A 14,787-nucleotide genomic window follows, 5' to 3' on the forward strand; every position below is an offset into this window, starting at 1 on the left:
CAACATTGCTTTCATCATCAGCAGCATTGTGGACAGCAACCAGAGCACCAGTTTTTCACCAGTCCATTTGAAATAACCTTTTGGAATGTTACAGATCTCACTTGTATACCTTCTTTTCTCCCATTCAACATTAACGAAAGCCATTTCTAAATTCTAAAACAAAAGATTCTTAATCAGTTCGTAGTCCAAAGAGCGAATCCTACTGACCAGTTGTCAAAGATTCACCCAACACTCACAGCAACCATCCTCGTGGAAAGGGGAATGCAGAAAAGACACATAGTACCTTTACGGTGGCATTTCTGTTAAAATATGCAACAGAAACTTCTGATAAAGTTACCTAAAACCCAAGACAAGCTTTATGATCCCTTCATCCCAAACCAAAGCTCTTACCTGTCCATCGATGAGCTCGAGGGAAGCAAAGTCCATCTGAGGTTTGGCCACAGAGAAGATGACCCCTGACTTGACACGGGGCTTGATGGACATACGCACCTCCATCCTTTGGTTGACCCCAAAGGTCTCATCTGAAAAGGGGTACAAAATACATTGGAGGATCAAGGGACTAGTCAGGATCATCGACAGAATTGATGTTTGCTATCAACAAAATACAGGGTTCCCCCAGAAATTTGAGAACAGAATTCCATGACTTTTCCATGACTAAATTTCTGCTTTCCACGATTTCCTGTGACGTCCCAGGAGTTAGGAAGAATTTGGGATGTTACAAAAACTGGGAAAAATGAAAATCTCCAATGAACACCAATTATAATAGCAGAGTATGACCAGAGAGTAGCGAGACACGATAAACTTGAAAGCTTCCATAGCCAAGAGGTTAATGCAATTCCGTGACTTTTCCATGGCTTTTCACAAATTTGTCAAATTCCCTGATTTTTCATGACCACAAATTTTTCCAGGATTTTCCAGGACTGAAGGAACCCTGATAAGATGAGGTGATCACATTGTCTTTTGCAGAAACATAAAATCTCAAAGTAATAAATATCTAAGTTTTACAACTTCTCAAATTTACTTACCAGGGATGACGTATCCCTTGCCGGGACCAAAGTAAACACCCGGTTCAATGAGTTGAGAGCAAGCCTGGATCTCGTACTCGCTGCTAGGATTCCCAAAAGGAACTCCGTTGTTGGCTAAATCTTTCATGCATCCAAGCAGGCCGATCTGGCTGGCTTCCTACAAAGACAGAAGTGAAATGGTTTCAAAGATTTTATGAATAGAAATATATTCATGATCCTGTTACATAACGGTTAGGAATCAATTACAAGAGTTGAACTGTACAATTGATTACATCTGGGGCCCATTTCATAAACTACTTACAACTGTTGTAACTTTGCCATTATGGCAACTACCATGGTAACCTTGATTGTGATTTACTTCTGAGCCCTGTTGCCATGGTAGTTGCCATAATGGCAAAGTTACAACAGTTGTAACTCTAAATGAAATGGGGCCCCTGATTTTACAGGTACACAGTTCTCTTCAATCAATCTGGCTGATGCCTCATCTTAATCAGTTGGTTCCTGGACAAAGCCTACGGAATTACAGAATTTCGGAGTCAACAAGTTAACCCGTTGCCTACCAAAACTGGGTAGTCTCTGTACAAACCCTATGAGAAATACAGAATCCAGACATCGAAGAGTTAATTGGTACGAAGCAAAGGTAGTTTTTACGGGACTTACATTGACATCGTTGTTACTGATCGTAAGCGTCCTGTTCAGGCCGCCCCAGTAGAAAGGGGATGTGGTTTGCAGAAGACGAGCACCTGGACCACTGTTGCCGCTCGCGACCAACTCTCCATCGATGTACAGCTCGCCCTCTGTCCTCTTACGATATGTTCTGATCTGAAGTACAAAAGTGGGAGAAAAGGAAAAGACGATCAGTGAACAATGATCTTAACTGCTTCATAAGAGAAAGGTTTAAAATTTTCAGTATGAGAGTGGACCTTCTTCGGGCCCGTTTCATAAAGGATTTGTAAATTTGCCATAATGGCAACTACCATGGTAACAGTAGGGCTCAGCAGCCAATCACGATTGAGGTTTCCATGGTAGTTGCCATAATGGCAAATTTACAACAGTTGCAAGTCCTTTGTGAATCGGGCCCATGGTCTCGCTTTTCCCATTCTCTTCTAGAACTAGCTACTGGTAGTTAAATATTGTGTTGGAACTAAGGAAATGGGTAGAACCACTATACAAACAGGCTACAAGGAAAGATTACTAATATGATTATTATCATTGGAACAGAAAATGATATGTTTTACATATATGTAGTTCATAGGTTTCATCAAGGGGAGGGGCAACCGAAGATTGTTAACCCTAAATAGACTGGACTATTTCGACGCCTAAGAAGACGGGGGGGGGGGGGGGTGCTGATTCAGCCCCCCTTATGATCTACGCCGTTGATCGCGCGATCGCGAAGAAAATTGGCACACGCATTACCCATGGCAATGGCATCAAATATTTGCCATTATGGCATCAAATTCTGCAAAAAATCTCATGTCTCATTGCGTAAAATCATAAGTTTGCTCTTATTAATAAAATAATGCCCCTGAAATTTTTGTTTCACATACTCTAGATAGGCATCTGATCAAATTGATTTTAAAAAAAATTCAAAATAAACATTTATTTTCTTATGTATTCTATTGTTTTCTTAATTTCTTATGTATTTATTGTTTTTTCAATGGAAATTGTCTGGAACTTTATTTTGACCATAAAAAAGATAAAATTAATTGATTTTAAGCAGTTAAAGGAAAAATAATGATACATTTATGAATTTTGGCTAAGAACACTATTTGCATTGGATTTGTACACAAATTCACATTTTTGAGTAATTTTGGGTCTGCATGCACTTACGAAATGTTGCGTAATTTTGGAACCGCGTACCCGGGGGTCACAATTTTGGTCCCAAAAGTTGCGCGAGACTTGTAAGTAAAAAGTCAGCGAGCGACGCGGATTTATCGCGAAAAATGTCGAGGGGGGTCTGAATGTTGCTTACTTTGTTTTGACCTGCCTGACCCCCCCTTCCATAACGGTTTTCATTGGTGATGCAATTGCCAAACAGGTATCAGATTAAAATGAGATTAGATTTGCAACAATCCTCTCTCAACCCTAATTCTCCCAGGGTATTTTGATTCTTGTCATTCCCAGGGGGGAGGGGCCATTATGGCCATTATGGCCCCCTTAAAACCTCGGCCGAGGATTGCGCGATCACGACGAAAATTTGCATGATGGTAGAGAATGACGTAATCTACGCATTTGCATGGGTAAATTTCACTGAATTCATATATTTATATTTTATAAGAATTAATTATGCTAATTTATTCATGAAATGATACTTTTTGCTCTGATTCACTAAATAAAGCTCCTAGAATGCCATTTTTGGGTGAAAATATTCTTTATAGTATTCCTAACAATTGTGAATGAAAAAAATCTGGTACCAAGGCCGATTTCTTATTTTATTGTTTTTTAAATTTCTTATGTATTTGTTTGTTTTTTTACTTTTGTTTTTTATTAGTCATTCCAGACTTAATTCTGATCATAAACAAGGCAAAATAAATCAAGTTTAATCAGTAAAAGTAGAAATAACGATACATTTATGAATTTTGGCTAAATACACAAATTGCATTGGATATGTACATGAAATCACGTTTTTGAGCAATTTTGGGTCTGACATGCACTTACATAATGTTGTAACCGCGTACCCGGGCATCACAAATTTGGTCTCAAAATTTGCGCAAGACTTAAAAGTAAAAAGTCAGCAAGCGGCGAGGTCAAAAAATTTTGCGCAGCAGTTATATCGCGAAGCCCCCCCCCCGGAGAATTAGGGTTAAACCATTAATTTTTGTTAAGCTTCATTCCCAGGGGCCTACAGCACAAAAGTGGGCGACGGCCAATCAAGATCAAGGATTACAAGTAATTTATCATTGGATGATTCACCCAACAGAGCCCTGTTAATGATTTCCTCATGTGTACAAGAAAACAGGTGCTCAGGATCCTTTAAACACAGAGTTAAGCACAGGTCATTCCCTGGCTGCACCGTTGCGTTGTTTATTGGGAATAATCATCTCTAGTTTATTTCACTTTCTTGTTGATAACAACGGTTCAGATTGTGAGCGCCGACCTCTCCACTCGAGTTGATCAGTTTACTTACATTTCACATAATTAATATATATATATAATACTTGTCTTTAATAATCAACTGGTATTTGTTACTTTGGGCAAGTCCGTAAAATAATCAACCTTTTGTACGCCCCACCCCAATTTTTCTCAAGTCTTATTTCACTTCATAAACTGACCAAGTCATGGTTCTTTGAGAACATTACAGAGTGCAAAACGAACCAGAAATCAGAGACAGAAAATTCCATGAAGGTCCCACAAATATGGGGTCAGACGTACATGTACACATTTTATGGAATTGCCCCTTTGTTACATGTAGGGAGCCCTAACTACAAGCTCTTGATTCTTTGGACTCCCTAATCATTTTTTACTTTGTATTGTTTTGATAAACTGTTCTTTGAATATTATTGTACATAGCTTCTGTTTTTTTTAATGGTTGAATCAATAAATGAAATGAAACATTCAATCCAAACATCTTACCGTATGCCACTGGGCATCGTTGATTGTGCGACCGTCCTCGGGCTCTAGTCTCAGATTCCCCGATCCAAGATTAAAGACCATAACGGGACGACCCTCATACAAGAACAGCGTCAAGATATCAATCTGGGAATCGTCTGCAGCGTAGTACATGAGACCGTTGCGGGCACCGGTTCGCACAGCAACGGAAATGTTGTACCTGAAAGTTGCAAGGGAAAATATTTCATAGAATGTATGTAGGTACAGTAAAAAGATTTTTCCAATAAACAAAGATCAATATCAATTCAACAATATATTATTTTGATGAGTGTTACAAAACATTGTACGATTGATAAAAAAAAGGTGAATTACCAAAATAAGTTAACTGCAAGGCAAGTAGTTAATGAATGGAGAACATTTTTCTTTTTACATTTGAAACTTGTCACATTACTGAGCTCAAGTTCGATATCTTCGTGTAGAGTAACTGTCGACACACATTTTAATGCAGTATTTTGCCAATTAAAATAAATAAATATATTTGAATTTAACCCTATTTAGGGTTAAAACTTGGGAGCTCAAATTTTAGTGCTTCCTCATCCATTCCTTTAAAAAAACATGCATTTATTAAGAGCTTTATGAGCCATCTTTAAATCAGTTTGATCAGGGAAGAGCTAAAGCCCTCTACAAACACAGATTACCAAATCTATGGTCAGCCGAATGGAATGGTTGCACTTCAGATAAGCATAAGGATAACTCACTCATTTTTGTATTGTTTCGTAATTTGTCTGGGGAACGCCACGTGACTGTCGGCCAGGACGCCAAACTGGACGGCGCCCTCGTTCGATGGGTCTTCAGGCGCTTCCTCCGGGTTGGACGACAGGACGCAAGGCCCGTCGTTGCGCATGGACGGCGGAGTCGACGCTCCTTCGGTCGAGGCAGCATCGGTGGGGGCAGGGGAGGTGAGGGTTACTTCTTCTTCCGTGGCGTTGCTCGATAGCAACGGATCGCAGAAGCCGTAGAAAGCATTGAAGTCTCTCATACGGTTGGCAAAGGTGATTTTGCTGTAATTTGATTGGAAGGTACAGATTATGAATAAAACTGTGTGTATGCATCTGCTATATAGAGGAGGTGACTCCTGTACACAACGGAATCAGGTTTGGGAAAGAATAATCCAGTTACTACTGAAACAAATTTGGAATAGATATTCAGATAAACCTGGATACTTTGAACATTTACATGCTATTTAAAATATAAAGTTAAATTGTGAAAAAGTGTAGTGAATAGTGGCTGATATGACAGATATGGATCAAAGACTTCTGCCAAACTAGGAAGAGGCAAACATTCTATTCTATGGTATTTTTTTGTGATTTTATTGTCTATTATTGTAGCACTTTTCGGGAGTTCTTTAACCCTAATTCTCCTGGGGTATTCTCCTGGGGGGGGGGGCCATTATGGCTCCCCCTTAAGATCTCGGCCATGGATTGCGCGATCACAACAAAAAATTGCATGATGGTAGAGAATGACATAATCTATGCATTTGCATTGGTAAATTTCACTGAATTCATATATTTCTATTTTATATGAATTAATTATGCTAATCTATTCATTAAATCATACTTTTTGCTCTGATTTACTAAATAAAGCTCCTAGAATTCGATTTTTTTGTGAAAATATTCTTTATAGCATTGTGAATGTGAATGAAAAAATTCTGGTACCATGACCGATTTCTTATGTATTTTATTGTTTTTTAATTTCTTATGTATTTCTTTTTTTTTATTTCTTATGTATTTCTTTTTTTTTACTTTTTTTTATTATTGTTTTTCAATGGAAATCATTCCTGACTTAATTCAGATCATAAACAAGGCAAAATTCATTAAGATTAGTCAGTAAAAGTAGAAATAATACACATTTATGAATTTTGGCTAAATACACAATTTGCATTGGATTTGTACATGAAATCACGTTTATGAGCAATTTTGGGTCTGACATGCACTTACATAATGTTGTGAATGTCGTAACCGCGAACCCGGGCGTCACAAATTTGGTCTCAAAATTTGCGTGAGACTTCAGAGTAAAAAGTCAGTGAGCGGCGAGGTCAAAAAATTTTGCGCAGCAGATATATCACAAAAATTGTCGAGAAAATTAGGGTTAAGATATGGCCTTTGAGTGTATCACATCTTATGCAAATGTAAAACATACAGCATAAATGAATGAAATAAATTAATATTTGCCATCCTGTGCAGTTGTAAGGTTACTTGACAACAACTTACTCATATTTGCTGGATATATCTGCAAGACATCCGATGAAAGGTGCATTGGCTGCGGGTGGAACAGTAATAGGTCCCAAGTCGTATCCCTCAGGAACACCACCAACAAAGAGCATGCCAGCTGTCTTCATACCACGGCTATTAAAGGCTTCTAACACTGGATCGTTATCATCGACCGACAGGGAGAGTCTAGAAGTACAAATAAAGAGGGTCAGAATCGGTGCACAAGTAGGTTTATTTTTAATTGGTCTAGTGCCACTTGGTCCAATTACCATCTCAAATACTATCATTCAGTCTACCATCAGTTCGTCCACTATCCACATGGTCTAATTGGCCATTTCGTCCACTCACCATTTTGTCTAATAACCAGTTGGTCCAAAAGCCATTTAGTCCATATGCCATTTGGTCTAATTGGACTAAGTGTTAACTGGGCGAAAATGAATGAAAATAAAATGGACATTAGAGCAACGATCATGAGACGAAATAGTCATAGACGAACTGGTGATTAGACAAAGTGATGATTGGACCAAATGGTTGTTAGATGAACTGTTGATGGGCGGAATGCTATCAGACCAATTAAAGGTAGACCATGTGGTGAGTGGAGGAGTTGGCAGAAGACAGATTGGCAATTTTTACCCATATATACAGCATAAAATAAAGACTTATTTCTAAAAATATTACCCCAATCAATGAAATATGGAATTATGACAAATATGATTTACAAGATTTTATTGTCAACTCTGATGATTCCAGAGAAATATACATGGTTTGGGTTGGCTGCGAAGCATCGGTATTGCCAGGGAACAATCTTTGTCAGTGCTGACAATATTCACAAAACAGAACCTTGATTCATTTTTTATTTTTTTCCAATATGCTCCATGAATATGAAATAATACAATGTGCAAGGTTGTTCTGGAGACCCTGCAGCAGTTTTCAGTTTGGACAGAGGGGAAACCTTTTCTTAATTGAAGAAAAGATTCATGGATATCAGGCATGCACGTGATAAACCAACATACATGTAATTCTAAATTAAAAAAACACATCAAATTACTATTAAATGGAAGGTTTTCTTTTACAGTAGTCATTGGAAGAGTTTGAGTGGGAAGTCAAATAATCGTGGCTCTGATGAACAATGTAGAGTGCATCTCTTCAACGAGGATAAATGACCGTCTTTGTCAAGGTACACTTTATTATCAATTTAAACTTTTTTATCAATAACTGATTGCGAAAAGCTGTAACATCTAAGTATATAATCAAACAATGTCATACCAAAAATTTGATGAAAAGCAAACAAATTGACATTCTTCTCAGGGAAAAGTACATGAAGTTGAATAATTCAAATAAACCAAGCATATATATTCACACACATACATGTACGTTTGCATTCATAATATTATATAAAGGGTCATATAGCATGCAGGCTAAGCACACTGTGGATATATATAATGATATTACAAGTATATTACATACTTAAGAGAGGCATTACATACAATACTTACGATTACAAGTTGTAACAATACATGTGCATGCATACATACATTAAAAACACAAACACATATTCTAAACATTCTGATATATACATGTATATATGCTTGTACATAGAGTTCTTATACAAGAGATCAGACACAATGTGCATGTGTATTTAGAGATATCTATGGGTGCGTTCAATCGCAACTTTTTACCCTGGAATCACGATTTGAAATATGTTCCTATAAAATACATGTATTTAAGTGGAATCATGATTGCGTTCAATCAAAAGAAGATATTTGCTTCAAAATACATACATGATATGCAGAAAAAAGGGGAAAGATGTTTCTGTAAGATCATGTTCGATTAAAGGTCAATAAAACTGGATAGTGTTTTGAATCATGATTCTATGTAGTCACTATGTCAGCCTATATCACGTTCATCCCAAACCGTGCCCTGCCAGCTGTATTCTTCGCCTTCCACAGTAGCGTTGCATGTATGTACTGAACATCAAAGGTGTGACGCAGTGACGCTTTAAAGTTGACCTACATGTATACTTCCTAGGTCAAACTGCGCACTACGACGCGCAATGGCGAGGCTGAAGTGAAGGAAAAACGGCATTCGAAAAGAGTATATAACCCTGATTCTGCAGTTACCGTGATTTAAGTTTGCATTTAGAATCATCAACTCATGTTTGTGATTCTAGCTTACAAGGTCACTTAAACACAGCCAAACAGCTTTAGTTTCGTTGTATTTTTTATCCATGAGAAAGAATGATAAGACTTGGGGGAAATAATGTAAATATTGATAGTATGAATGAGGAGAACACAGCATTAATAAAGAGAAGATTCAACATCATAAGCTAGCTTGTGCAATTTTTCGCTCCTTTTTATCAGGATTTTGAAAGAGTGATTCAAAATGGCTTTTTTATGACTTCTGTGATGTCATCACTGCTATATAGCCATATATCACTAAATATTAGGCCAAATACCCTAAAGGTGGGCAATTAATTGTACCACTCTACTACTGACTGATTGTATTAATCAGTAAATTAGATTTATTGTAGTAAGAATAATAAAACCAAGGACTCACAGGGACTAGGTAGGCAAATGAAGGACCTTAAACTTAGTCTGAATACAAGTACCGACATGATCAATTTGAAACCCCTACAGATACAGCAATAGGGAAACCTTTTATCAATTTTCAAAAATTCATAATGTAGTTCTAATAAACATCAAATTTTGTTCAAACTTTCACTCTGCTTTTTAATATTTGTCTTCTTTTTTCAAAGAAGTTTTCTTTTTTTTTTTTTGGGGGGGGGGGGTGTATTTGATTCCCCATTTATTGAGCTATAATGGATGAGTTGGTACACAAAAATTAAAGTTTCCAGTCTCATTGCAAGAATTCAGACTAAGGAGCACAACAGCAAATTTGAAAAAAAAAGTGTTCGAACTTCAAATAAGGGGGAAGGGGAGTGTCACAATCAATTGCGTCTCATGGTTATTTGAAACTACCATGGAAGCCTTGATTGTGATTGGCTGCTGAGCCGTGTTACGCAACCGAGTTGCCATGATGGCAAAGCTACCATAGTTGCAACTCATTATGAAAGGGGTCCTAGGTCAGACAAAACAGAAGGTGCAAAAATGGAAAATAAAACATAGGAAAATCAAACAAAAAAAGGAGAAAAGTTGTTGTTAAACTGTGGATAACACAATCAGGCAAACAAAACGTAAGCACACGTGCAAGTCATCATATGCAGGGTTAGGGAATATATAAGCTAAAAAAAAGGGATAAACAAGCTAAAACTAAAAACAACTACTCTACGGAATTCTAATAAATAATATTCAACTACTTACTCATCCTCTGGTCTAATAGGTTACACAAAAGTATGATATGGCAGCGAGGAAAAAGATTGGGAAGAATATATGATCATTTAACGAAACGCAGGAATGGGTTTTTGCAGGGGAGAACGGAGCATAGAATATAAAGAAGCGGTCTTTGGGGTTTTCACAAAGATTGTGTACAGGTATAGTGGGTGATTTCAAGTCCAGTGTTGGCCTTGGTGTTGGTGTTGAAATTTGGATTGCTTCCCCTAGCTTCAAAACTTATTCAGAGTTTGTAAAACTGATCCAGATCACATTATTGACATCTCGACAACTAGTGAGTGACTTTTCGGGACCATCTTCATTTTATGTTTGGTGTTATAATTGTGTAAAAATTAACCTAACACCAACACCAAAAGGTCAACACTGAACTTGAAATCACCCAATGTGTTTGAGACCCGCCTCCCCAAAACCAACTGTAAGTCACCCAAAATGAACTTTTGAGATTTTTTATTGAGCTTGAAAAAAGCACGTCCTAAGCTTTAAATTGAAAGTAACTTGTAAATATTGATCAACAATTACCCTAACAAGTACTTGATTGAATGTAGATGAAATTCAATGAGAGCTTCAAAGAATAGGAGGAAACAAGGTTTGAACTCTGGGGTTAAGCAAAAGAGATGTGCACATCGTACAATTTTTATGGACAAAAATTACCGTAAAAAGGTGGTGTCAAAGAAACTCTTGTATCTTGACTTTTATTTCAAATAGCAACCTCAAATTTTGAGAGTACGAAGAAGAAAATCACCATTTCAGATTTAGTAGCTTGTTTTTTTAATTGTTAAATGTTGAAGACCAAAATACTATTTCGGCTATTTACTGAGAACCTTCTCTTGTAACTTAGTGTTGGTATTGGGGTCACTGGTCACATTCAAATTAAACGACTCATCAAACATTGAAACTGTGATCAGTTTTTTTCTTTTGGAAATTTTCTAGAAAATATTCTGAACAAACATGTATTTTAGATGATGACGTTGCTGGCTTTCAATAGTTGCGATTGATCGGATCGATCGCAACTGTTTGTAAGACAGGCTCCTGGTACATGTATACACCGATTAAAGCTTTCAATTGTGAATAAATGTAAATGAACATACACACTGCTGTATTAAATTAATGGGGTGGAATGGATACGGTATGGTGTCCTATTACTACTCCCTCCCAATAAAAAAAAATCCATTTGAAGTATGTTGGGAAGAAAGGTAACAATTTGAAATTGATCATAAAATTAGTTTAAATACTCTGAACACTCGAAATAGAGTGAAATTATAACCTTTTGATTTGTGTTTTAATTTTGTTATCCCTTAAAATGAAAAAAAAAATTAGCTGAAGATGTTGCTGGAATGAAAAAATGACAAACACAAAAAATAAATATCATTACTTTCTTACAATTTTGTAACTTTTTAATTGTGAAAAAAATGAAGCAAAGAAGTCACACACTTTCAGAAATGGAATCAGGGGTATCAATTTCACTGATTATTTTGCTTTCAGTAAATGACATAAAAGGTTTTCAGTAGCTTATAACAAATTGGCTATGAAAATTGTTTAATGAAATAACCCACATTCCATGATACTACTACTACTAATAATGATATAGGGTATTTGTATAGAGCACATATCCACCTTGTCTCCCAAGGCACAACCAATAAAACGTTGATTACAGTAGCTTATAACAACACATGTAGTAGCTTGTAACAAGGTCAAGGTACAGCGTTATGAGGTGTGCACATGATAAATATATGCCTATTCTACCGCCTCAAAAAAGCACAATGAATATAATCAGAGCAGCTGAAGACTAATTGTAGCATGTAAAATTTAATTTCTAAGTTCTACAGCAATAAATTTAACTGATTTGATTAATTAATACAGAGTTAGCATGTCACACTTGCTATATAGTACTTGGGAAGGAGGAACAATGCTCAACAGATGTGTATGTAAAAGTCAATCTTGCATTTGATTTGATCAAATCAACTACCCCCCTCTTAAAAAAAAAAGTTTCCAGTGATTTAAATCAATCTTTCACTTCTATGGAAAACCAGCAGAGCTGCCAACCTGAACAAGAACATTTCAATATTTTCAAGGCTGAAAATCAGTATTTTGGTGAGGAAATTAGTATTTTCACAGGAATACCATAGTATAACCATCAGAATTCTCTATTTTTAGTACTAAATACGGAAAATCAGTACCACTTGGCAACTCTGAACCAGTATCACCATAATTTACTAGTGTGTGCACAGGCCTGTTAGAATTGGTCAAAAAAACTAATCAATGGCCTTCCTTAAAGTTGATTTGAATCAATAACATTACTTGGGAGTCAAGGGGAGTATGTCATGAACAAATAGATTAATTAAGGATTCCAGTAGCTTATAACAAATTGCCTTTGAAAATTTGTTTCATGAAACGCTCCCCAGGACCCCGAAACATGAGTTGAACTTGAAGAAAATAAAATCTTCATATGTAAATCATGCCTTCAGCAACAACCACCATTGTGTGGAGACATAGAAAAGCATGATCTCAAGATAGAAGTTTTGAGCAAGATTACAACTTTCTTGATTAGAACAAGTATTATGCAAATTAATAATATATCCTCAAATGAAGATAAAAATTTGAAAAAGGGAGGCCATCGAGATTTAAATGAAGTATTCCAGTTAAATACTATTCAAATTATGCAAATTAAAACAAATATGGTATTCATCTGCTATATTGCACATCAAAAGCTCTACTAGGTCTATCACTAGCTGTATGTATAATGAGTATACAAAATGCTTTCTGTGCATATAATGAAAAAAAAAAACAACACTGTCTACGCATTATTGCATTTGATATCCTTGATAAGATTATACAATTTTAGTTGATAACTACTCTACATTGGTAAAGATCACATGAAATGCATTTTTATACAACCCCATCCCGGGGGGGTGTTGGGTGTTTTTCACAAAGATTTAAGTATGACTTAGAGTCGCACTGCAATGTCTAGTTGCATGCGGTATTAAAGGCATGACCGCACTGGTCAGATCATGCGAAGAGGACGTGCACTTCTGCGTATTGATCAATGAGATTGCTCATTTCAGGTGCGCATTGGCATTTAAGTCATACTTAAATCTTTGTGAAACACTCCCCCGGCCCTGTAACATAAAGCGAGATTGATTATGGAGCTGATATTTACCATTGATTGCATTGTACATGTATATTGCATATAATCAATTATGAATGTCAACTAAACAATCAATCACTGCTCTTAACCCTATCTAGGCCAAGGTATTTTGGGAGGGGGCACAGCCTTTCTGTTATAGCACCAAGGAGGAAAAATTATCTTTATAGTTTTTTAATCTCTCTATATAGGAAAGTTCTGACTGTACACGTCGTCATATTCCTATTTGCAGTATCATCTAGCCACCCATACATGTATCTAGAAGCATCCGGTGGGAGTTTCATAAAGCTATTAGTAAATTAAGAGCGAATTCTGAAATGACTAGTGAACCTTTTTTACGCCCTGAATAATCACCAATGAACATTTAATGGTGAATGTCATTTACCACAAGAAAGGATCACCAGTCGTTCTTAAAGTCATTCTTAACTTACGAACAGCTTCATAAAACGGCCCCCGAAAGTATGAAGGATGATATGCATGAGTGTTTTACTTACTCTCGATTAGCTCTTCTTGCTGGGCGACGTACGTTAATGGTGTGCCACATTCCGTCACTGTACGCATTCTCGGGGGTCAGGAGCTCTGCAGTGCTGCCGTCTTTATGGGCGACGACAAGGACAGCGCCGTTACTCATCATGATCGCAACGGAGGAGCTCTGAAAGAGAGAGGATACGGTCAAAGTTCACTTCATGTTTACCTAATTCTAAAATAGCATATCATTAAATTTTGTTTCTTTATATTGATCCTCAAACTTAATATTTTATGTTTCAGCAAGATTTGTAATTATATGGTATTGTCGTGGGTATGATGGTGGAGATGAGGAGGAGGAGGATCAGGATGATGAGGAGAATGAGAAGAACAATGAGAATGACGATTGCAATAATAATAAGAATCATAGAGAAAGAGGAAATGAAATTTTCCTGAACACAATACACTTCCTAATCATGAACTATCCCACCGCTGCCACGACACTACAGAAAGACACTGCAATAAGTGCCTACCATTTATTATAGGAACATCATGATTTGACAAGGAGCTGCAAAGAGGGCAATTGTTTATATTCTCGTCAACACATGAACCGTCACAAGCTGGTGCTATAACACTTCACATACCAGAGTCGGAAATACACATACTGGCGCAGACCTTTCCCGCCTGACCTTTGCCCTCTGACCTCCCACTTACCTGAGTGTCATCAGCAGTGTAGAGCATGAGACCATCAGGCTCCTCGGTGCGGAATCTCAGGATGAAGTCGCCGTCTCTCATCAGGTCGAGGCCATCCACCATGGCCAGCTCGGTGTAACCTCCGCTGGGACGGGGGTACGTGGCAACACGGATGTCCTGCAATATCAACAACACAAACAACATTAGGAATGCAAACAAGAGCTAAAAAAAGCCCAACATTTTATTATATCCTTGCAATGCATTTGATGCACCTTGTTTGTCTAATAAACACA

At 37.1% G+C, this 14,787-nt stretch overlaps 1 protein-coding gene across 4 annotated transcripts in view; it reads right to left on the minus strand.

The window, feature by feature from the left end:
* LOC121430820 (laminin subunit alpha-like) overlaps window positions 1-14,787 on the minus strand; it is a 110,891-nt gene that overhangs the window by 2,972 nt on the left and 93,132 nt on the right. For 3 of the 4 annotated variants that reach the window (XM_041628232.1, XM_041628233.1, XM_041628230.1), the window contains 9 exons: window positions 14,516-14,671; window positions 13,831-13,988; window positions 10,165-10,176; window positions 6,845-7,030; window positions 5,333-5,635; window positions 4,599-4,794; window positions 1,686-1,847; window positions 1,026-1,182; window positions 391-521 (listed from right to left, as the gene is read on the minus strand). In XM_041628232.1, the coding sequence (XP_041484166.1) occupies window positions 391-521; window positions 1,026-1,182; window positions 1,686-1,847; window positions 4,599-4,794; window positions 5,333-5,635; window positions 6,845-7,030; window positions 10,165-10,176; window positions 13,831-13,988; window positions 14,516-14,671 (1,461 nt within the window). The remainder of the gene's footprint in view (window positions 1-390; window positions 522-1,025; window positions 1,183-1,685; window positions 1,848-4,598; window positions 4,795-5,332; window positions 5,636-6,844; window positions 7,031-10,164; window positions 10,177-13,830; window positions 13,989-14,515; window positions 14,672-14,787) is intronic. The other variant, XM_041628231.1, reaches the window with a different exon arrangement.

The sequence above is a fragment of the Lytechinus variegatus genome, chromosome 17, assembly GCF_018143015.1.
Source record: "Lytechinus variegatus isolate NC3 chromosome 17, Lvar_3.0, whole genome shotgun sequence".
Taxonomy (NCBI): Eukaryota; Metazoa; Echinodermata; class Echinoidea; order Temnopleuroida; family Toxopneustidae; genus Lytechinus; species Lytechinus variegatus.